Source organism: Phyllobates terribilis, unplaced genomic scaffold, assembly GCF_046119375.1.
Source record: "Phyllobates terribilis strain yellow unplaced genomic scaffold, ASM4611937v1 Scaffold_9__5_contigs__length_417890890, whole genome shotgun sequence".
Lineage (NCBI taxonomy): Eukaryota > Metazoa > Chordata > Amphibia > Anura > Dendrobatidae > Phyllobates > Phyllobates terribilis.
The window spans coordinates 374,793,769-374,818,374 of NW_027362769.1; the positions used below are offsets into that span (position 1 = coordinate 374,793,769).

General features: G+C 42.1%; 1 protein-coding gene across 1 annotated transcript; it reads left to right on the plus strand.

Moving 5' to 3' along the window:
* The first annotated feature begins 2,386 nt into the window (after positions 1–2,386).
* LOC141162362 (NADPH oxidase organizer 1-like) lies at positions 2,387–17,512 on the plus strand. Its single transcript, XM_073648404.1, has 8 exons — positions 2,387–2,541; positions 3,250–3,330; positions 6,493–6,568; positions 12,742–12,919; positions 13,066–13,262; positions 13,346–13,459; positions 15,411–15,528; positions 16,021–17,512. Exons 1-8 carry the CDS (start codon positions 2,482–2,484, stop codon positions 16,613–16,615), a joined length of 1,419 nt encoding a protein of 472 aa, XP_073504505.1. The 5' UTR covers positions 2,387–2,481; the 3' UTR covers positions 16,616–17,512.
* The last annotated feature ends 7,094 nt before the right edge of the window (positions 17,513–24,606 follow it).

The following is a 24,606-nucleotide window of genomic DNA, read 5'->3' on the forward strand; positions in this document are numbered from 1 at the left end:
GCAATCTTGCCATGCACACCATTTCAGTGTACTCCTGATGGAGTTAGTGTAAGAGTGGCCTTTAGTTGCTTAGAAGTTACCTTGGGTTCCTTTGTGAGCTCGCAAACTATTATACATCTTGCTCTTGGAGTGACCTTTGTTGGTTGACCACTCTTGGTAAGGGTAATAATGGTCTTGGATGTCCTCAATTTGTACATAATCTGTGGACTATGGATCAGTGGAATCCAAACTCTTTAGAGAGATTTCTGTAACCTGTTCCAGTCTGATGAACATCGCAACTCTTTCTGAGGTCCTCGGAAATCTCCTTTGTTTGTGCCACCATACACTTCCACAAACATGTGTTGTGAAGATCAGACTTTGACAGATCCCTTTTCTTTAAATAAAATAGGTCAACTACTCACACCTGATTGTCGTCCCAGTTTAATATTTTTGACTCATCTGTTTGATTTGGTTCTTTATCTATTTTTATGACTTGTGGTATAATCTGATGTAAGTTCAGGTCAAATTTATGCAGGAATATGAAAAATTCTGAAAGTTTCACAAACTTTCAAGCACAATAGGTGTCACTGCATCTCATTCCAAACTAATGGGGACAGGGTGAAGCTATTGCACAATGCACAGTAATGTAATCATACTATAAGACAATATCACAAGGTAATATATCATATAATATGTATCTCTTCTATACATCATCACACACTATATAGAGATAAGTATTGGGACACGTATTAATCACTGAATGCAGGTTTCTCATTCAGTCCCATTGCCCCCGGTGTATAACATCCAGCCTGTCGACCACGGCAGAGTGTGCAGCGCTCACTGATACCAGTGCGGTCCTGTAATAGGAGCCACCGATGTAATAAGTCCGGTCATGACTTTCTTCCCTCCTAATCTTCGCCATTCACCTGTGAGTGATATTATTGAGAAGTGGAAGGAACCGCAACAACTCAGCCACGAAGTGGGACAATGTACTTGCTGCTCTCTTGCCTCCCTCCTTACTACCTCCCGTGTCAGACTGACACTCTTATTTCAGTGACCAGCCCCCCCCCCCCCACACGACTGAAAACTCTTGCAAGCGCCATCACTGCTGCTGCGGTGCATGGGCCGACCGACTCACTGGGTCAATGGATGTCATCCGAATCTCGTACTTCACATGCATCACCCCAGCACTGATTGCAAGAGATCTCTGTCAGGGGAGGCAGGTTACTGAAACAAGGCTGACCTGTCAGTCTGACACAGGAGGCAGCCGGTGAGCAGGCAGTAAGGAGGGAGGCAGGGGAGCTGCAAGTGCATTGCCCCACCCCAAAGCACTTGCAGCAGATTTGCATAAGATTTCAACACTTGATTGCTGAGAAACGCCAAAACGGATTTCTACAATCAAGGTATTGTTAGTTTGAGGCATAAAATCCTGAAGACAGCTTTCCTTTAAAAAGAATCTGCCACCAGGTATTTAGAAAAAGAGATCCAGAAATGTGTCGCTTACTGAGCTGCTTGCTGTTGCTTTGATAAAATCAGTGTTTTATGAGGAGGAGATTATCACTTGAGGACTAGTAATCATGCTGCCAGGTAGTCCTCCATATTCATGAGCTCTACATAACCCCACCCCCACCACTGATTGGCAGCTTTCTGCCTATGCACAGGGTACAGAGAAAGCAGCCAATCAGTGGTATGGGTGGGGTTTTATAGAGCTCAGCATTCAGAGAACTGGTAGATCTGCAGTACATAAAACTCTGCTTTTATCAAAACTACAGCAAGCAGCCCAACAAGTGATACATCGCTGGAATCAGGGTCTCTGCCCCTACATCATGCTGCTATTAGATGGAGTAACAAAACCCTGGTGATGGATTCCTTTTAAGGCAGAATGTGCTTAGATGAGGGATCTGGGAGAGAGATGTCGGAGTCTGATTCCCACAGTGTGACAGCCATGATTCCCGCAGTGTGACGGCCATGTTTTGAATGGCTAATTGTCTTCCGATGGGTTCGAATGACAGTGTAATGTGAATGGGGGCCCGGACAGATAAATGTCGGGGGAGGAAAGGATCTGTCATGTCCAATTCCAACTGCTGATCCTTTATTCTGTTGAAATCATATTTCTCTGTATGTCTTTTCCATCTCCCCAGAAATATTTAACTTGGGGTCAATGACGATTCAGTAACACCTATCTCTCATTTTAGGGAAAAGTGAAAGTGCTCTTTAAGAGAAGATATGGGACTGAGCATCTCCCATTGCTCTACTTATTTGCATTTCTTCATCCATTATGATACAGGTGTCGTCTTTTACTATGTGTTTGATAAGGGTGAGATATTTGCACTGGCACCGGTGAAAAAAGATCAAAAGACAAAAGGGACGGTGCGATTTGGCTCCATGCAATTTCGGTTTCACGGGAGACCAGCCTTCCACCCCTTCCTTTGTAGTCTATGAATTCCAGGGTTGCAGAGGTAAAAAGCTCAGTGTCTCTGCAGGTGTCAGCAGGTGAGAAATATGAGCCGGTATCCAGTAGAAGCCAAGGCTGTAGGACTGGTGCAGCATGAGAAGCAGAAGGTAAGCTTCTATCGCTGATATTCCTGTCCACTCCCATAATATTTCCCCATGACTTTAGGAGGAAAACGAAACACAATGCATGCACTGGACAATCCCTTTTATGCAAGCAGGGTCCTCTTATAATTAGGGAATGCCATTAATTGGACCCAGTGATAAACTAACCTGTGGGGAAACCTGGCAGCAGGTGTTTCATTTTTCTGCAGTGCCCCCACAGTGTAAATGTAGTATTACACAGTTCTGTACAACGCACATATGCGCTGGATCCTCCAGAACATAGATGAAACTTATGGGTAAAGCCTCATTCAGACGCCGGTGATTTTTATTGTATGTAAATATATGGACCGTTGTTCATCAGTGTTATAAATCCGATGTCAGGTTTTACCATCAATTTTTCATCAGTGATTTTCCGGTATAAAAAAAATAATTATTAAGCTTCTCCTATACATTAGACGTTAATCACTGATGCCATCCTTGCGCTGTGTTTTTCACGGACACATAGACATGTATGGGTATTTTTGATCTATGATTTGGATCAAAAAATAGACATATCTCTGATTTTTTTTGTGGAACACATGGTCTCCCAAAAAGAAACAGAGAGCCCTATAGACTATAATGGGTACATATCTTACCGTGAAAAAAAAAAATTGAGATCTGAATGGAGCTTAAAGTTTTACGCTGTCATTTATGCTATTCTTTGTGTTCTTGCAGCTCTTCATGTTCTCCATCCTCTGGTCGGACTCTAATAATATTCTCATATACAGGACGTATGACGTCTTCAAGGAGCTTTCAGTAAGTTTTTTTCATTTTAATTTAGAGCTATACAAGAGACTCAAACATGAGAGTGAAATTGTAGACAGGAAAATATAAAAACAGCCATAAAACCTACAATAATGACAACCTCGGTATTCCTATAATAAGTACAGAGCCCTCATAATAACAGCCACAGAATTCCAATAATAACAGCTACAGTAGCCCATAATAATAGTGTCCAAAATAACTTTTATGGTAGCTCCATAATAATAAGTACAGAGGGCTGTAGAAACTGCCATAATTCTCCATAATAACAGCCACAGAGTGCAAATAATATCAGCCTCATTGCCGAATAATACCAGCCCTATAATAATAAGTACAGCATGCCATAATACCAGCCACAGTGCCCCATCCCCAAAATAATAAATGCAGAGTCCCATAACAACCACAGTGCCCCATAATAATAAATACAGAGTCCCATAATAACAGCCACAGTGCCCCATAATAATAAATACAGAGTCCCATAATAACAACCACAGTGCCCCATAATAATAAATACAGAGTCCCATAATAACAGCCACAGTGCCCCATAATAATAAATACAGAGTCCCATAATAACAACCACAGTGCCCCATAATAATAAATACAGAGTCCCATAATAACAGCCACAGTGCCCCATAATAATAAATACAGAGTCCCATAATAACAGCCACAGTGCCCCATAATAATAAGTACAGAATGCTATAATAACAGCCACAGTATCCCATAATAATAAGTACAGAGTCCCATAATAACAACCACAGTGCCCCATAATAAGTACAATGCCCCATAATAACAGCCACAGTGCCCCATAATAAGTACAATGCCCCATAATAACAGCCACAGTGCCCCATAATAATAAGTACAGTGCCCCATAATAACATCCACAGTGCCCCATAATAATAAGTACAGAGTCCCATAATAACAACCAAAGTGCCCCATAAGTACAATGCCCCATAATAACAGCCACAGTGCCCCATAATAAGTACAATGCCCCATAATAACAGCCACAGTGCCCCATAATAATAAGTAGAGTCCCATAATAACAACCACAGTGCCCCATAAGTACAATGCCCCATAATAACAGCCACAGTGCCCCATATTAAGTACAATGCCCCATAATAACAGCCACAGTGCCCCATAATAATAAGTACAGTGCCCCATAATAACAGCCACAGTACCCCATAATAAGTACAGAGTCCCATAATAACAGCCACAGTACCCCATAATAATAAGTACAGTGCCCCATAATAACATCCACAGTGTCCCATAATAATAAGTACAGAGTCCCATAATAGCAACCACAGTGCCGCATGAGTACAATGCCCCATAATAACAGCCACAGTGCCCCATGATAAGTACAATGCCCCATAATAACAGCCACAGTGCCCCATAATAATAAGTACAGAGTCCCATAATAACAACCACAGTGCCCCATAAGTACAATGCCCAATAATAACAGCCACAGTGCCCCATAATAATAAGTACAGTGCCCCATAATAACATCCACAGTGCCCCATAATATTAAGTACAGAGTCCCATAATAACAACCACAGTGCCCCATATTAAGTACAATGCCCCATAATAACAGCCACAGTGCCCCATAATAATAAGTACAGTGCCCCATAATAACATCCACAGTGCCCCATAATAATAAGTACAGAGTCCCATAATAACAACCACAGTGCTGCATAAGTACAATGCCCCATAATAACAGCCACAGTGCCCCATAATAAGTTCAATGCCCCATAATAACAGCCACAGTGCCCCATAATAATAAGTACAGAGTCCCATAATAACAACCACAGTGCCCCATAAGTACAATGCCCCATAATAACAGCCACAGTACCCTATATTAAGTACAATGCCCCATAATAACAGCCACAGTACCCCATAATAAGTACAGAGTCCCATAATAACAGCCACAGTACCCCATAATAATAAGTACAATGTCCCATAATAACAGCCACAGTACCCCATAATAATAAGTACAGTGCCCCATAATAACAGCCACGGTACCCCATAATAAGCAGAGTCCCATAATAACAGCCACAGTACCCCATAATAATAAGTACAATGCCCCATAATAACAGCCACAGTGCCCCATAATAATAAGTACAGAGTCCCATAAGAACAACCACAGTGCCCCATAATAATTACAGTGCCCCATAATAACATCCACAGTGCCCCATAATAATAAGTACAATGGCCCATAATAACAGCCACAGTGCCCCATAATAAGTACAATGCCCCATAATAACAGCCACAGTGCCCCATAATAATAAGTACAATGCCCCATAATAACAGCCACAGTACCCCATAATAAGTACAGAGTCCCATAATAACAACCACAGTGCCCCATAATAAGTACAATGCCCCATAATAACAGCCACAGTGCCCCATAATAACAACCACAGTGCCCCATGATAACAGCTATGGAGCTCCTCTAATGACCGCTTAAGTGTCCCTATAATATCAACCCTCAAATAACGGCCATAGATCCCCACATAGTCCCAATAACAACAGCACCAGTACTCTAAAAATTACATCCAGAGACCACATAATAGCAACCACAGTACCCTAAAAATAACAGCCTCAGTGCCCTATGATAACAGTCCCTGTCCTAAAGCCACGGTACCCTAAGGGTATGTGCACACGTTGCATTTTTTATGCGTTTTTGTTACAGGAAAAAAAAACATCGTTTTCCAGTACCAGCAAAGTGAACGAGATTTCAGAATTTCTTACTGATGCTGCTTATTTTTTCCTTGCAAATTTGAATTAAATCTGCCGCATTTCAATTCTTTCAGAGTTTTTGCAGCATTTTTCATCTATTCAAATGAATGGGTGAAAAAACGTATCAAAGATGAGCGTATTTTATGCAGCGCTTTTCCTGTCAACACTTCCATATTTGCAGCAGTAATATCTAATGCACATACTGAACATGTGAACATACCCTAATAATACTAAGCAGGGTCCCCATAATAAGAGCTGATGACAGCCACATTGCCTTCACATGAGAACAGCGCCCTAGTAAAAAAACCACAACGCTACACTGCCCTCAATAACAGCCACAGTGATCTTATCTCAGAAGAGGACTATTGTAGCCCCCAGTAATTACTGAGTAAGTAAGTATAACCCTCATCATCTGCTTTGATCATCTAGAAATCACTTACGAGGAAGTTTCCACTGGAGGCCGGCGTGGTGAACAAATTAGAGAGAATTCTTCCCATTCTCAGGGGTAAGTGAGGCATTTACTCCACGCAGAAGACATCAGAGATGCAAGTGATCTGTGAAATTACATAGGACTGCAATAACGCTAACCTCACACGTAGCCATTTATTTTGTTTTTGGTCATTTTTGTTTGTTTTTCATTTGTGCCTTATTCTGCATTTAATTAGCTTTTTTTTAAGTTTATTTTATATGTACTATTCTGTTTTTTGTTCCTTTTTTATGTTCGTCATTGTGAAGAAAGTTTGGAGTTTTCAGATTTTTGCGGCCGTTTCATCATTGCAACGTTTTAAAAAGTCACTAAATTTTTATGAAAATGTCATCCAGCTTTCCTCGTTTATCTACATCTTAAATTTTTGGTGAAACATATGACATTTTGGGTTATTAAAATCCCCAAACCGGTTAAAGACAAAAATAAAGCGCTTTCTTTCTTTATTTTTGTGCAAAATTCTTGAATCATGGACCATTTGGAAGAATTTGGTGCAAAAAAAAAAGCCCTTAACGAATAACACAAGAGAAAGTAAACAGAAAAGTGACTCTTCTTTTTTCCATTAGGTCTATGACATCACGTAATTAAAAACTGACTAGCTAAATCTTTCTAAGTTCTATGTAAAAACAGAAGGTCATTTTTTCCTGTATGAGTCATAAGTCACTGCAAAAGTCCCAGGTCAGGGAGAGGAGGGAGCAGCTGGGTCAGGAGTTGAACAGATGATGATTGCAGAGACGAGAGACCTCCTGTTTCTACATAGAGCAGAGAAAAGAGAAGAATTAGCTGGGTAGAAAGGCAAAATGAGCAATTGTAAGTACACAGTGCTATATAATATGATGATTGCAATGTATTAAGAGGATAAAATCTTTGATGGGAGTGCTTCTTTAAAGAACTACAAGTCCTAGCATAATGGATAAATGGACAAATTGCATGGCCGGCGTCTGTCTCTAACAGCAGAAAGCGGAGCTGAGCTCTGTGCGCTGCTGTTAACCATTTATGTGATGCTGTCAATCTCTGACAGCAGCATTTAACTGGCGGAGTTGCCAGTACAATCGCATTGTCCCCCCTACATGGGACTCAATTGCAGAATATTAATGAGTTGAAGGCTACCGGGAACTAGATGTTCGCAAGTTCAAGGGTAGTAAAAAAAAAAACGAAAAAAAACCCCATAGTTTTAAAAATATATATTAAAAAAAGTAAAAAATTTGAATCATTCCTCATTTTCCCTCATTAAAAAATGAATATATTTGAAATCACTGAGTCCGTAAACGTCCTGTACATCAATATATAAAATTAATGAATCCGTACGGAAAACTTCAAAAAGAGAAAAAAATGATCAAAACGCCAGAATTGCCCTAAACATCCTATGTACGACAAAATGGAATCAAGGAAAACGTCAGTTCGCAATGCAAAAAACAAGCCCTCACACAGCTCAATAGACAGAAAAATAAAAACATTCCGGGGGTCTCAGAAAATGGCGACATGAACCAAAATTTATTTATCTGTATTTTTTTTTTTTTTAAACTTCAAATTTTTTTTTATTAAATAAAAAAAACAAACTATGCAAGTTTGGTATCACCGTAATCGTACAGACCTGGAGAATCAGAGGAAAAATAAAAAATCCTTGTCGGGAAGGGGTTAAAGAACTCCTTTGCCTCTGAATAGATACCAAATGAATGAGTAAAGAACTTCATTTTCCTTTCAGGTTGAACAAGTTAGTGGAACAATGGGAGTCCTTCTTGTGATTTTACACGAAACTTGTATGACAATGAACGTTTTCTTCTAACTATTATGAAAATCTTAGACTTTCATTTTACAAGGATCAGGAAATGTCACTGTTAAATATTTTATAGTATTTGTTTTATATGCAGAATTTACTTATAAGATCCAATCTGCTGATAAAATCTTTGAACCAGACCTTACGATGCGGTTTATTGCTCACATTAGGAATATATAAACAGGGTCTGTCTGTTCATTCCGCAACTGATAAGCTAAAGTTGTGACATTTTATTGGAAGTGCTTTTATATAGAGTCACACCCTTCTATAGAAAAAAAAATAAGTTCTAGAACTTTTTAGAACAATCAAAACTAAAGCACTAAGTAAGTCATTACAGTAGAGGTTCCAAAATATTGGCCGGCTAGCACTTCGAGAACTGGCATAATAGCAGAACGTCGTAATATGGGATCTAGAATCAACCAGGTTATGAAAATATTCTGTGTACTGTAATATTTGGTGGATCAGGGCGACACTACACTCTATAACTTAGAGTTACATAGTTACATAGTTACATAGTTTATAAGGCCGAAAAAAGACAAGCGTCCATCCAGTTCAGCCTATTTCTTGTGCACTGCTGCTATTCCGCAGCGTTGATCCAGGTTAAGGCAAAAAAAAACCATGCGGTATAGGCCAATTTACATCATTGAGGAAAAATTCATTTCCCGACACCAATCTGGCAGTCAGATTAAATCCCTGGATTAATTAACTAAGCATAAGATGTAATTTTATTGTTCTCAAGAAAGGCGTCCAGGCCTCTCTTGAACTCATTAAGTGAGTTGGACATCACCACTTCCTCTCCCAGAGAGTTTCAGAGTCTCACGGCTCTGACCGTAAAGAATCCCCTTCTATGCTGGTGCAGGAACCTCCTTTCCTCCAGACGCATAGTGTGCCCCCTCATCTTTGTCACCATCCTTGGTATAAATAGGTCATGGGAGAGATCTCTGTACTGCCCCCTGATGTATTTATACATGTTTATGAGGTCTCCCCTAAGCCTTCTCTTTTCCAACGTAAATAGGCCTAATTTTGACAACCTCTCTGGGTATTCTAGTCCCTCCATTCCCTTTATTACCTTAGTCGCCCTCCTTTGTACCCTCTCTAGCTCCAATATGTCTTTCCTGAGCACAGGAGCCCAGAACTGTGCACAATATTCTAAGTGCGGCCTTACCAGCGCTTTATACAGAGGAAGAACAATGTTCTCATCATATGCCCCTATTCCTCTTCTGATGCATGCCATGACTCTATTTGCCTTCGCAGCTGCTGCCTGACACTGGGCACTCCAATTTAATTTGCTATTAACCAAGACGCCCAGGTCCTTCTCCATGTCAGATTTCCCCAACGGTTTCCCATTTAATATGTATGGGTGACTGCTGTTTTTCTTTCCCATGTGCATGACCTTACATTTATCGGCATTGAACCCCATTTGCCACTTTTTGGCCCAACTCCCCAATTTATCTAAATCCTCCTGTAGCTGTGACCTATCCACATCTGTATTAACTACTTTACAAAGTTTAGTATCATCTGCAAATATTGCTATTTTACTATGCAACCCTTCCACTAGATCATTAATAAATATATTAAATAATATAGGGCCCAAGACAGACCCTTGAGGCACCCCGCTAGTAACCCTGACACACCCTGAGCTTACTCCATTGATAACCACCCTCTGCTTTCTATCACTCAGCCAGCTATTTACCCACTTGCACACATTATCCCCCAGACCAAGCATTCTCATTTTATATACCAACCTTTTGTGTGGCACGGTATCAAACGCTTTGGAGAAGTCAAGGTATACACCATCCACTGACTCTCCCCGGTCCAGCTGTGAGCTCACCTCCTCGTAGAAGGCCATCAGGTTTGTTTGGCAGGAGCGATCCCTCATGAATCCATGTTGATATGGAGTTAGACAGTTATTATCATTAAGATATTCTACAATAGCATCTCTAAGAAATCCTTCAAACAATTTACCCACAACAGACGTTAAGCTGACTGGTCTATAGTTCCCAGGGTCACTTTTAGACCCCTTTTTGAATATTGGTACCACATTTGCTTGGCGCCAGTCTAGTGGGACAGTCCCTGTCCATAAAGAGTGCTTGAATATAAGATACAGCGGCCTGTCTATCACATTACTTAATTCTTTTAGTACCCGGGGGTGTATGCCATCTGGGCCTGGTGACTTGTCTATTTTGATATTATTTAGGCGTTTCTGTACTTCCTCCTGGGTTAGGTGGGTGATATTTAGCGGAGGGTTTACTTTATCACTCTGCATTTCCTCCGATAAATTGTTTTCTTTTGTGAAAACAGTGGAGAAGAAGCTATTGAGTAGGTTTGCTTTACCCTCATCGCCCTCTATGATTTTACCCAGGTTATTTTTCAATGGGCCAACTCCATCAGTTTTAATCCTTTTACTGTTTATATAGTTAAAGAACAGTTTGGGATTCGTTTTACTTTCCTTGGCAATTAGTCTCTCTGTCTCCTCTTTTGCTATTCTTATTTGTTTCTTACAGATTTTGTTTTTTTCCCTATAAGATATTAGCGCTTCCTCGCTGCCTTCTTGTTTAAGTTTACCGAAAGCCCTTTTTTTGTTTTTCATTGCCCTCTTGACTTCCTTATTTAGCCACATTGGCTTCCTCCTATTCCTAGCCCTTTTATTCCCGTAAGGTATGTACCTTCTACAGTGACTATGTAGGACTGTTTTGAAAATTTCCCATTTTCTATCCGTGCTCCTATTACTAAAGATACTATCCCAGTCTATAAGGTGAAGGGCATCTCTTAGCTGTTCAAACTTTGCCCTCCTGAAGTTCAGTGTTTTGTGACTCCCTTGCTGGGCACCCTACTGAAGCACATGTGGAATTGTATAATGTTGTGGTCACTATTTCCCAGATGCCCCCCGACCTGCACCTCAGTTATTCTGTCTGGCCTGTTAGTTAATATTAAATCTAAAAGGGCCGTCCCTCTAGTTGGTTCCTGCACAAGTTGTGACAAATAATTGTCTTTGATAATTGACAGAAACCTGTTTCCTTTCTGAGATCTACAGCTTTCGGTTTCCCAGTCTATATCGGGGTAGTTGAAGTCCCCATATCGGGGTAGTTGAAGTCCCCAACAATGTGCAACAATGAAACACTAATACTTCGAATTGGTCAGTACTGGCATTCAAGTACATAGGGTTGGTCACAATTATAGTTGGAATCGGTCAACAATTGACCATACAATTGGCATACTATTATATGGAACTGGTAAGCTCTGGCGTACTATATATTTGAGGCTGGTCAGAATTAGCACTATAATACTTGGGATGGTCAACATTGACATTTTAACACTTGACATTGGTTAACATTAGCACACTAATACTTGGAATTGGTCAACATTTGCATGCTAATACTTCAGGTTGGTCAACATTGGACCAATACTTGGGGATGGTCAACAATGGCACTTCAATACTTGAGGTTGGTCAACATTGGACCAATACTTGGGGATGGTCAACAATGGCACTTCAATACTTGAGGTTGGTCAACATTGGACCAATACTTGGGGATGGTCAACATTGAAACTTCAATACTTGAGATTTATCAACATTGACAACCTAATACTTGGGATTGGTCAGCAATTGCATGCTAATACTTGAGGTTGGTCAACATTGGAACAAAACTTGGGGATGATCAACATTGGCAATTCAGTACTTGATATTGGTCAATATTTACACACTGATACTTGAAATTAGTTAACACTGACACCGCAACCTTTGTGATTGGTCAAGCATAACACTTCATTACTTGGGAATGGTAAACAATTGATTTCCAATACTTGAGATTGGTCAACATTGGCACTCCAATACTTGGGGATAGCCCACATTGGTAGTCCAATAATTTAGTATGGTAAACATTGGCACACTAACACTTGAAATTAGTCATCATTGGCTTACTAATACATGGAAATGGTCAACATTGTTACTCCAGTACATTAATACTTGAAACTGGTCAACATTTACACACTAAATCTTGGAACTGGCCAACAATGACATTCCTATTCTTGTGTTGGTCAATATTGGAACACCAATTCTTGAGGTTGGTCAGTATCAGCACACTAATACTTGGTGTTGGTCAACACTAGCATATTACCGTAATACTTGAAACTGGTCAACATTGGCACTGTATTACTTGAGATTGGTTGACATTAGCACACTATTACTTGAAAATAGTCAACAGTAGCACACTTGCTTTTAAGGCCTTAGTTAGATAATGTCTTCGGCCTCTACAAGTCCTATCTCTTTAAAAGTATTATGAAAGTATTGAGTTGTATCTATGACAGAGTGAATCATGAATTGCAACCTTGGTGTGACTTACAACTATTATGATTCAAGTTACCACCTTACTCATGCCAGTCATTGTGTTGCGTAATAATTATTTTTTTGCTTTTATAGATGCCCCATTGCTGTTCCGCAGTAAATTTTCTAATCGATACTTAGAGAGGCTCCGACTTTTAGAAATTTATTCCAAGGAACTTCTTCAAACTGACTCCAAGATCTCTCAGTGTGAAGAGGTTATTGATTTTTTTACTCCTAAGAAGCAGGACCTCACTCCGTCCTTTCCTGAAAACAGGTTTGTATAGTAGACGTCCTATCTAGAGATCATGAATGGACAGACGTATCACCGTCACCACGAGTCATGTTAACATCCTTGAATGTTCATCTTTGGTTTTTCTGAGCATGAAAAGTACCTAAATCGTCATTATCTCCTTATTTCAGTGTTGTAATAATGCCATCAGACAATGATCAAAAAGAGGTAACATATCCACCCAGGTCAACACAACTCACCACCACACAGCCAATTATATCTGAATCCTACATCTGCCTTGATAACTTTGAAACCAAAGATACCAAGAACAGACCATTTAAGGTCAAGAAGAATCAATGCATTGATGTCCTGATAAGAGATCCTTCTGGTAGGTCCTAGATTTCACATGTGACAAGAAAAGAGTCACCACCAAGTGAATCTAAAAGTTAGGCATCTATTCCTTTCTTCTAGGCTGGTGGTTGGTGGAGAATGAAGAGAAACAAGTATCCTGGTTCCCGGCTCCTTATCTGAAAAAGTCAGAGTCTTTAGAAGATATTAACTCAAAGAGGAAATCATTCAGGAAAGGTTGGTGAAGTGGACAACTTTCATAGCTCCAACTGAGGCAATTATTCAGAAAAATCATAGAGGCATAAGAGGATTACACAGGTGGGGGCTTGTGACCATTGTTTCCTCTAAAGGCCTCTATAAACATTAGACTACTGTCGTCTAAACCCGTTGATATCTCATTGACAGATGATGTAGTTGGAGAGAATGATCTGGGCTGACGGCAGCGACTCTCTCATAGATAACACAGGAGGACTCAGCCGAGCCGAACGTTTCTGTGTATGGGGGAATTGGGAGAGATAGCAGTCCGCTGAACGATTAGTCCGACATCATTTGCCCAAAAGTTATTTATTATGCATGGGGGGGTTTGTGTATTTGTGGCTTAGGTTAAGGCACTCGGACTACCGATCACATTGTTCTTCTGGAGATAAGCTGCCGGCCCATGTGTCTGCTGGCGGCTTTCTCATAGAGGACACGGGTACGCTCAACCAAGCGCTCCTGTGTATGGGAGTGTGAACAGATATGGCTGTCAGAGGAATGATCGGCCAAAGCATCGTTCAGCCGACAGCCATCTAATGTGTATGGCTGGCCTCTGGGACAGGAGCTCTGATATCTCCAAGCCAGGTTATACAAAAATTCTAGAAATATTAGCCTAAATTGCTCTTACAATTTTTCTTACAGCAGCCAGATACTCCAGAGCATCTTGATCTAAGAGAGTGACAGTTATTGATGGCGATTCATCAAAGCTTTTTCACCAGATTTTTGGCGAAAAAAAGCTTTGAAAAGTCGCATTATTTTGTGCAATTGCGAGTTTGCACAAAAAAAGTGATTTGGCGTGTTAAGGTCATTCATGCCGTCAAATTCATGATGAGCGGCGGTGTTTGCTAGGCCACAGATCTTACTCCAGCTACGCACCCCACCTGATTCATTAAGAGGCGTGCGCTTCTTAATGAATCAGGAGCATCTGCTCCAAAACGCCCCCTCATCAAGACCGACTAGAGAATCGCTGGATTGAATGAATCGCCCCCATGGTCTATATCTCAAGTGGTTTAAATCAATAAGGGGAATTTCATCTGCATCCCTGCTGGTCTAGGGCAGTGAATATGTTAATTTCTGCATTCAATGTGATCTAAAGCGGTAAAAAGGTTATTTTCTCACTCCTGGTGGTCTAGGGTAGTAAAAAGGTTTGCCTCAGCAGTGAAGAGATTTATGTCAGCATCCCTGGTGGTCTAGGGCAGTGTACTCTTTGGGTTAGTTTCAGCATCCATGGTGGTCTAGGACAGTGTATTCTTACGGTCAGTTTCAGCATCGCTGGTGGTCTAGGATAGTGTACTCTTAGGGTTAGTTTCAGCATCCCTGGTGGTCTAGGACAGTGTACTCTTAGGGTTAGTTTCAGCATCCCTGGTGGTCTAGGATAGTGTACTCTTTGGGTTAGATTCAGCATGCATGGTGGCCTAAGAAAGTGAATCCTGCTTTGAGCAGGGGGTTGGACCAGATGACCCAGGAGGTCCCTTCCAACTCTACCATTCTATGATTCTATGATTCTAAGAATGTGGAAGTACTAGTCTAAGTATCCCTGGTAGAATAGGTCAGTAAAGAGCTTAGTGCCTGGATCTCCTGTGGTCTAGGGCAGTATTCTGTATGAATTAAAGTCAACATCCCTGGTGGTCTAGGGCAGTTGGTCTAGGAATATGTAGAGGCTAGGGTTAGTATTCCTGGTGGTCTAGTATGCATAGGGGCCTGGTGGTCCAGGGTAGTGAAGAGGTTCATCTCAGTATCCTAGTGGGGGTTAATGACTGTCTCTGGTCACCTAGGACAGGGAAAGGTTTGTTTTCAAGCTCTTGGGTTTCTTGAGTGAAGAAATTATTCTGTTCTATCTATATTTTTCTAACAAGTTTCATCCATCCTGCAGCCATGTTGATACATATCCTTTTTTTCAGTAATGCTGCTGATCAGATTTCATTTTTTTCAGGAACGTATTACTACGCAGAGAAGGGCTACAAAGCTCAGAAAACAGATGAAATGTCACTTACGGTTGGCGTTGTGGTAGAGGTCATTGAGAAATCTGAAATTGGATGGTGGCTTATTTGGTAAGAGGGTTATTATTTTTTCTCTTTACAGCCAATGATTATTTAAAAGGGTAGAGTATAGATGGTATTAGCCCCCCATTCAAGTAAATACCAGACACAACCTATGGACTAGAGTGGAGAAAGTATCCATACTTTTCCAATCTCAAAACTTGGCAAACAAATAGATGCTAAAGCATTTGGCATGGGGCTAAATATGGGACTAGAATCCAAGAAATATCCATTCTTCATCTAGAAAAATCCTCATGGTGGCATGGTAGGCATATCAAAGTTGCTGCTTCTTTAAATTTCTGTGGTTAGGGCTGGCGGAGAATCTGCAATATGGGTAGAAAAGCAGTGGTCAGGGTGGGCGGCAATCAAAAAGCATAGAAAAGAAGAAGCTATGTCGAACTAAGTAAATGGAGAAGAAGTCAGAATGTCTGGGCAGTCTGAATTTACATGATATACTGTACATTCATAATAGTTTCCTTCTTTCTTGGTTTCTTTCTCTTTTAGTTACAATGGAAGATTTGGTTATGCCCCATCCATGTGCCTCAAGCCATATCAAAACCCGCACCAGAAACTACAAGTAAACCTACATAATAACCTATCAGGGTCTTCTCCCAATCTCTCCAAGGTGGTGAGCAGTCTAGATACAGCCTCCAACCCACAACATAGGAATAATGAGGATGGGGGCCATAAGGGTAAACTAGAAAGGCTGCAATCAATATCACTGAACGATCTCGAAGACTTATCAGACGCATCTGACCAGTCATTTGTCAAGTCAAGGAGAAAAAGAAATGTATATGTGGAATGGGAGGTGCAAGACGACAAGGAAGGTGCATCTTCTTCCATGACTGAGAAGCCAAGATCCATCCAGACAGTGGTCTCCATTCATGAATGGAAGGATAATAAGGAGATGGGCGACCATGTGGAGGAAAAACAACGAAAAGATTCAGGATTTGTGGAACATCTGTCACCAAAGACATCAATTTCTTCGGACGATGCTGACACCACAACCCCACCTGTGCCAGAAAGACCTACAATGCAGGAGATCCAGTCTAGATGTACCAACACAACCAAGAAAGCTGCTCTACAGGGGAGTGGATGAACCCATGCTAAGGACTATAAATTTAAAAAAAAATTGCAGGGAACCTCCACCATGCTTCAATATTGCCTGCAGACCCTCATTATTGTGCCGCTCTCCAGCCCTTCAGCGGACAAACAGTCTTCTGTTTCAGCCAAATATTTCACACTTTGACTCATCAGTCCAGGGCACCTGCTGCAGTTTTTCTGCACACCAGTTAATATGCATTTCTGCATAGTTGAGTCCCTCCATCTTGTTTCCATGTAGAAAGTTTTGGGTTTTGGCAGCATGAAGACCAGGTCTGGCGAGATTTTTCTGAAGTTCTGAGTTGATGGCACTGCTGGACATCTTCCAATTTAGAAGGGACGTAAGAATGATATGTCTGTGATCTGCTGCGCTAAGTTTCCTTGGCTGGCCTCAATTTTGCCCATTTGTTGGTGCTTTTTCAAAAGACCAGCAGCACATCTTGAAACAACAGTCTGCTTTGAAATCTTTGCCTGGGAGACACCTTGCTGATGCAGTATAACTACGTTGTGCCTTATTGCTGTGCTCACCCTTGCCATGGTGTATGACATGTGACATGAAACTGACTTCCACAACCTCACCTTTGTAGCAGAGTTTGGCTGTTCCACACCCAGTTTTAATCCTTGCTGATGCAGTATAACTACCTTGTGTCTTGTTACTGTGCTCACTTTTGCCTTAGCAGCAGAGTTTGGCTGTTCCTCACCCAATTGTAAGCCTCCTACACAGCTGTTTCTGCTTCAGTTAATAACTGTGTTTCAACCTATATACGAAAATGATGATCATTATCACCTGTTTGTAGAATTGGTTACTCACACACTTGACTATAATCCCACAAAATCCCTGATTGTGTGCACACGTACTTAGAAGAATGGGTGCTGTTTTGAAGACAAAGAGCGGTCACCAAATATTGATGTGATTCACATTTCTCTTTTGTTCATTCACTTTTCATTTTGTTAATTGAAACAAAATAAACTATTAACACTTCTATTTGTGAAAGTTTCTTACTTTGCAGCATTTTTGTTTTACCTTTCTGCCTAAAATATTTGCACAGAACTGTAAATCACAAGCAAATTATCCTCCTACCCTCACCTAAGAGATTTCTTTGACAGGAACATTTCCTAGAAACAGGTGACAATCTGGTATCTGACTCCACATCCTTCAAGGTTAGTTTCATATTCTGTAACAAGGCTGATTTCCCCGTAGAGGATTTAGGTGCATGACGCCTGGCAGGTGTAGGGTGACCTCACCTCTGCTGCACCCCCTGCTGGTGGATTTTTCACTTGCAACTGTATCTACTATATAATTGTCTTATCCCGTCTGTCTGTCTATCTATCTGTCTGTCTGTCTGTCTGTCCTGGAAATCCCGCGTCGCTCATTGGTCCGGCAGCGGCCAATCAGCGCCGCGGGATTTCTGAAAAAAGATGGCGGCCGTTAGCGGCTCATCTGGCGGATGGAGGTCAGCGGCGATGCAGCGGGGAGATAAGCGGCGCTAGCAGCACAACTACCCCGACCGGCGCCGCTGACCTCCATGCGGCTAACGTCGGAAGATCAGCGGCTTGGCCCGCTGATCTCCCGACAGCAAGTGTGAACAGAGGACCGGGGAGCAGCGCCGCCGGTCGGGATGCTTCTGCTGCGAGCAGCCGCTCATCTCCCGGCTTCTCGCAGCAGAAGGAGCCGCACAAGCAGCGCCGCTCCCAGGCCCACACTAATACGACGCTGATTGGTCGCGGTGGCCGGCCGCGACCAATCAGCGAGATGGGCGGCAAATTTAAACGCCACTCTGCTGATTGGTCGCGGTGGCCGGCCGCGACCAATCAGCGAGATGGGCGGCAAATTTAAACGCCTCTGTGCTGATTGGTCGCGGTCGGCCACCGCGACCAGTCAGCGAGATGGGCGGCAAATTTAAACGCCGCTCTGCTGATTGGTCGCGGTGGCCGGCCGTGACCAATCAGCGAGATGGGCGGCAAATTTAAACGCCACTCTGCTGATTGGTCGCGGTGGCCGGCCGCGACCAATCAGCGAGATGGGCGGCAAATTTAAACGCCTCTGTGCTGATTGGTCGCGGTCGGCCACCGCGACCAATCAGCGAGATGGGCGGCAAATTTAAACGCCGCTCTGTTAATTGGTCGCGGTGGCCGGCCGCGACCAATCAGCGAGATGGACGGCAAATTTAAACGCCGCTCTGCTAATTGGTCGCGGTGGCCAGCCATGACCAGTGAGATGTCCGGCTAATTTAAACGCCGCTCTGCTGATTAATCGCGGCCGGCCACCGCAACCAATCAGCGAGATGGGCGGCAAATTTAAACGCCGCTCTGCTGATTGGTCGCAGCCGGCCACCGCGACCAATCAGCGATATCGGCGGCAAATTTAAACGCCGCTCTGCTGATTGGTTGCGGTCGCCGGCCACGACCAATCAGCGATATAGGCTGCAAATTTAAACGCCGCTCTGCTGATTGGTCGCGGTGGCCGGCCGCGACCAATCAGCGAGATGGGCGGCAAATCTAAACGCCGCTCTGCTGATTGGTCACGGTGGCCGGCCGCGACCAATCAGCGATATAGGCTGCAAATTTAAACGCCGCTCTGCTGATTGGTCGCGGTGGCCGACCGCGACCAATCAGCGAGATTGGCGCTAAATTTAAACACCGCTCTGCTGATTGGTCGCGGTCGACCAGCGGCGACCAATCAGCGATATAGGCTGCAAATTTAAACGCCGCTCTGCTGATTGGTCGCGGTGGCCGACCGTGACCAATCAGCGAGATTGGCGCTAAATTTAAACACCGCTCTGCTGATTGGTCGCGGTCAGCCGGCGGCGACCAATCAGTGATATAGGCTGCAAATTTAAACGCCGCTCTGCTGATTGGTCGCGGTCAGCCGGCGGCGACCAATCAGTGATATAGGCTGCAAATTTAAACGCCGCTCTGCTGATTGGTCGCGGTGGCCGACCGTGACCAATCAGCGAGATTGGCGCTAAATTTAAACACCGCTCTGCTGATTGGTCGCGGTCAGCCGGCGGCGACCAATCAGTGATATAGGCTGCAAATTTAAACGCCGCTCTGCTGATTGGTCGCGGTCAGCCGGCGGCGACCAATCAGTGATATAGGCTGCAAATTTAAACGCCGCTCTGCTGATTGGTCGCGGTCGGCCACCGCGACCAATCAGTGAGATTGGCGCTAAATTTAAACAGCGCTCTGCCGATTGGTCGCGGCCGCCGGCCAACCACGACCAATCAGCGAGATGGGCGGCAAATCTAAACGCCGCTCTGCTGATTGGTCACGGTGGCCGGCCGTGACCAATCAGCGATATAGGCTGCAAATTTAAACGCCGCTCTGCTGATTGGTCGCGGTGGCCGACCGTGACCAATCAGTTAGATTGGCGCTAAATTTAAACAGCGCTCTGCTGATTGGTCGTGGCCGCCGGCCAACCACGACCAATCAGCGAGATTGGCGCCAAACTTAAACAACGCTCTGCTGATTGGTCGCGGCCGCCGGCGACCGCTACCAATCAGCGATTTTGGCGCCAAATTTAAAAACCGCTCTGCTCATTGGTCCTGACCGCCGGCCGGCCGAGACCAATCAGCGAGATTGCCGCCAAATTTAAACAACGCTCTGCTGATTGGTCGATTTTATCGCCAAATTTAAACAAGCTCTCCGGTCCTCACTAACACAGTTCGCTGATTGGTCACGGCCGCCACCCGTGACCAATCACCGATATTGCCGCCAAATTTAAACACCGTTTTGCTGATTGGTCGCGGTTGCCGGCCGCGACCAATCAGCGATTTTGGAGCCAAATTTAAACAACGTTCTGCTGATTGCGCCCGGTCGGCCGCATACATATTCTAGAATACCCGATGCGTTAGAATCGGGCCACCATCTAGTTTTGCAATAAACATACTTGATGTGTTACGTATACAATTTTTTTATTATTATTTTTTATAAGCTATGCATAAGGGAAGCATGAACCAGCACTACAGTGCCCATTTAAAGGGAATCTAAGTTTTTGCTACCCTTTCTGAGAGCAGCATGATAAAGGGGCAAAGACCCCGATTCCAGTGCTGTGCCACTTACTAGACTGCTTGCTGCAGTTTTCTCTGCTGCAGATTTAGCAGAGTTTGGAATGCTGAGCCTTGTATAACCCCGCCCACATCACTGATTGGCTACTTTCTTTGTACACTGTGCATAGGCAGATGGCTGCAGATGGTGACAGTCACAGTGACAGTGGGGTTATACAGAGTAAATGATTATGGAGGGCTAAATGACAGCAGTTTTACTAGTCCTCTAGTGATAATCTCCTGCTGATAAAACTATGATTTTATCAAAACTACAGCAGTACCATAACACCTCTCACTTACGTAATGTTTGCTGGGTTTCTCATTGAGGTTTCGCTGTATGTCTAGGGAAGCTCTATGTCTGCTTTGCCCTGGATCCATGGATTACAACATGGTGACATGTCTTGAAGAACATACTGTATGTAAGGAGGATTCCCTCCAGCCTCTTCTCTCATTGTTATTATAATGCAATCTTACAACTTTCAAATCCATGTTATGGAATGAGGAAACAATACATAATTGTATTCATTGTGATTTTCCCGTGGGCTGGTGGAGTTGGTTTTTCAAGGACAACCTCATCATACCACGGGAAGTTTCTACCGCTTCTTAAGATATATTCACATGACATCTTTTCGACAAAACCGACAACTTTTCGAAAGCGGAAGAAGCTTCATGAAAATGCCTGTCACCTTTTTCCTGAAGCATCTTCATTGGTTTTTCTGCCATCCTCTTTGTGGTGGCTCCGACGCCGAGAGCTTTTTTTGCCATTTAAATTTTAAAAGCCACCCAAAAAATGAACCTCTTTTAACAACTTCCCAGCTTTGGAAGCCTGAAGAGGTTAAAAGAAATGACAAAGACGGCACATGTGCACAGTGAGTCGTTATTACATTACTTTGCATTATTTCATTTTTTTTTTGGAGCGCTTTTTCGGGGGGCAGAATCCCCCTGAAAAAGACATTGTGTGCACTTTTTATTTTTCGTAACAAATTGGACATTTTTTATCATCTTACCACATTTAGTATTTGGAGAGTTTTTATTATTTAGGGCGTGATAGAAAGTAAATAGACAATTCATTTTTTAAATTTAAGCAATTTTTTTTATTCACATAGAGAAACTATTAAATATTTCTGCTTGAGTCTAACGTTTATTCTGAAATATAAAATGATCTGGATAGTTAAACGGGGTCAGAACTGGGACTTTGGGCTCAACAGCGGCATAAATCTTTTTTTTTCTTCTTTTTGTTAATTTCTATATTTTGCTAAATATTATTTTTTTTTATTTTACATTAGGGAATATTTTTTTTACATTTTCCACTATATATTTCTAATATGCATGGAGCCGATATAGCAGCCCCACTTGTATGGGAAACTAGCCTTGTTGATGTCTTAGGCTATGTTCACACATTGCGTTTTTTTTTCTGCAACAAAACCTGATCTCTTGCCAGGAAGGTTTGTTCCCAATTTTGCTTGTTTTTTTTGCTGCGTTTTTTTCACTGTCCTTTTGTCTCTTTATGCATGTACATAAAGTTCAATGAAAAAAAAATCTCATTCTATTTCATCGGGTTTTGTCACAAAAAATGCTGAAATAACTGACACCTGCATTTTTGATGCGTTTTTTCAGTGTTTTTTTCACCACCCATTACTTCCAATGGGTTAAAAAAGTTGAAAAAACTCTGAAAGAAGTGACATGCTCTATTCTGCAAAAACAAACAAACATGCAAAGCACAAAATACTGATGAAACAAAAACCAAGGTGTGTGCATGAGATTTCTGGAATCTCATAGACTTTGCTGGTACTGTAAAACGCAGCTGAAAATTTGCATTAAAAAACGCATAAAAAATATGCAATGTGTGAACATAGCCTTAGTTATCACATTAAGTGCTGGGTGTAATTAGACATCCTAAGGATCGGGCATCAATATCAAAGTTCCAGACAAACCCTTTAATGCTCAATAAAATATGACTTTCATGGATTGACATCATAAATGTGCCGACGTGCTGGCGGATGTGTTTAAGGTACTCCAAGAGACCGCGACTTATTGAGCTTCTGAAAAAGAAGGATTCTTACTTATTTGCTGCAAGTAGCAGACAACGGTTGTACTGTCTTATCTTCATTTGCAGCAGGAATAGCTGCTCTGGAGCACAAACTGCTGCTCTTAGCACGCTCGCTTTCAGAATTTTAATTCTGATGAATCATAAAATAATATTAGAATTACTTTGCTATTGCCTCCTAAGTAAGGAATTTGGAGTTTATTGTTTCCTCATTATTTCTTATATATATTGTATAATTGATGATATTCTGGCAGCAGACAGGTGTTTTATGCCCAGGGATGGAGGAAGTTAGATTCTTATATTGCATGTATATTGAACCTGTATGCTTCATGTACTAATTATAGATGTGTGCACGTGACATGAATATTACAAGTCACCACATATGACCCATATTATTCTAACTGCTCCAGCCTAGCTGTCAGTATGTGGAAATACAAGTGTGGATCTATTTCTCAAAAAATACTTTTCTTTTATGTAATCTTAATTCAACCCATTGAACTTCCATGTTGCAGTAGTGCTTCATTAGTGACTACCAGAAACGTCATTTGTCTCTGGGAGTGGTGGTGGTCGGGGCAGGGGGGGGGGCATTAGAGGATCAGACAGAAAAACTCTGATCTATATTTCTACCTGCAACAATTCAGCAGTTCCCACAGAGAGGGATCCCAATGAAAATATCTTCAAGGAGTTTTCCACTTTTGGGGATAATTTTTGTTTTCTTGCTTAAATGCATGTATTTTTGGCTAAAAATAATTGTTGTAATTGGGTTTCATTAAAAAATTTGCACCGTTTGCTTTCTATAGCCTCTATGTTACACTGTCTATCTCTGGCTGCAGAATGGGTTAAGTGAGACTGTGTCAGTGAGCTCATCCTAACAGCCCAATAGTTGAGTTTCTAACTCTTTAATCTGTTGTTTCCTGCTCCTCTCAGCTGATTTATGGCTATGGATCAAATCATAGCTCAATGATCAGAAAAAAAAAAAGAGTCTGTAAAAGCCAAATGATGCAACATTTTTAATGAAACCCATTTGCAAAAATGAATTTTGGCCCCAAGTACATGCATTTAAGTAAAAATAAATAAATAAATGTGTCTAAATCCCCTGCATGTCTATATACCCGGTGGTCTAGGGCAGTGCAGCAAGAAGAAACAGATAAAGGCTCTAGCTTATTTGCAGAGATTGATCGCTGCCGGTAAGGTCCTGCATCTGCCCCTCAAGATCACTGAGAAGAAACATTGCTACTTATTTCTCAGACAAGACCGAGTGGTATATCATCTTGGCAAATGTATAACTTTTTTTTGGTACGACTTGGATGTGTCGGACATTAAGAATCATATATTTTGGCAGTACCCTCCTTTCCCTACTGATGACCATTGATTCACAACAGGAATACTTGGAGGTTGTCATTTGCTCATATTCTCTTATTTTTTGTTGCACAGATAAAATCTTATAGAATTACTGTAGCAATAACTGAACCTCAGCCCTTTAAAAAAAAAAATCAATACAAAGAGATCACAACATCATACGTGGTATGTGGGATGTGCTGGGTATGTTAGAATGTTATGTGATCCCCATCTTATAGGCTATCTTCACCCCTGTAGATCCCAGGTGAGAGATATTGTCGTCATCTTCATTATCGTGATTTTATCTTTTTATAGAGATGAAAAATGACATGGATAGCACCATCCCTTGAAACGTTATTAAGTTGGAGGGGTTCTAATGGCCCTTCAGTGATGTGAGTGAATGCGTTCTGTTCGTCCCTATGCTACAATGCTGAAAATGTATCGCCAATAAATATCGGATCGATGCAAACCCAAAAATGTATATCTATACACCGACACCGGCTGGTCTGCGACATATTCTTTGATCAAAGGAAGCTGTTTCCTGATGAAGGCAGTTCT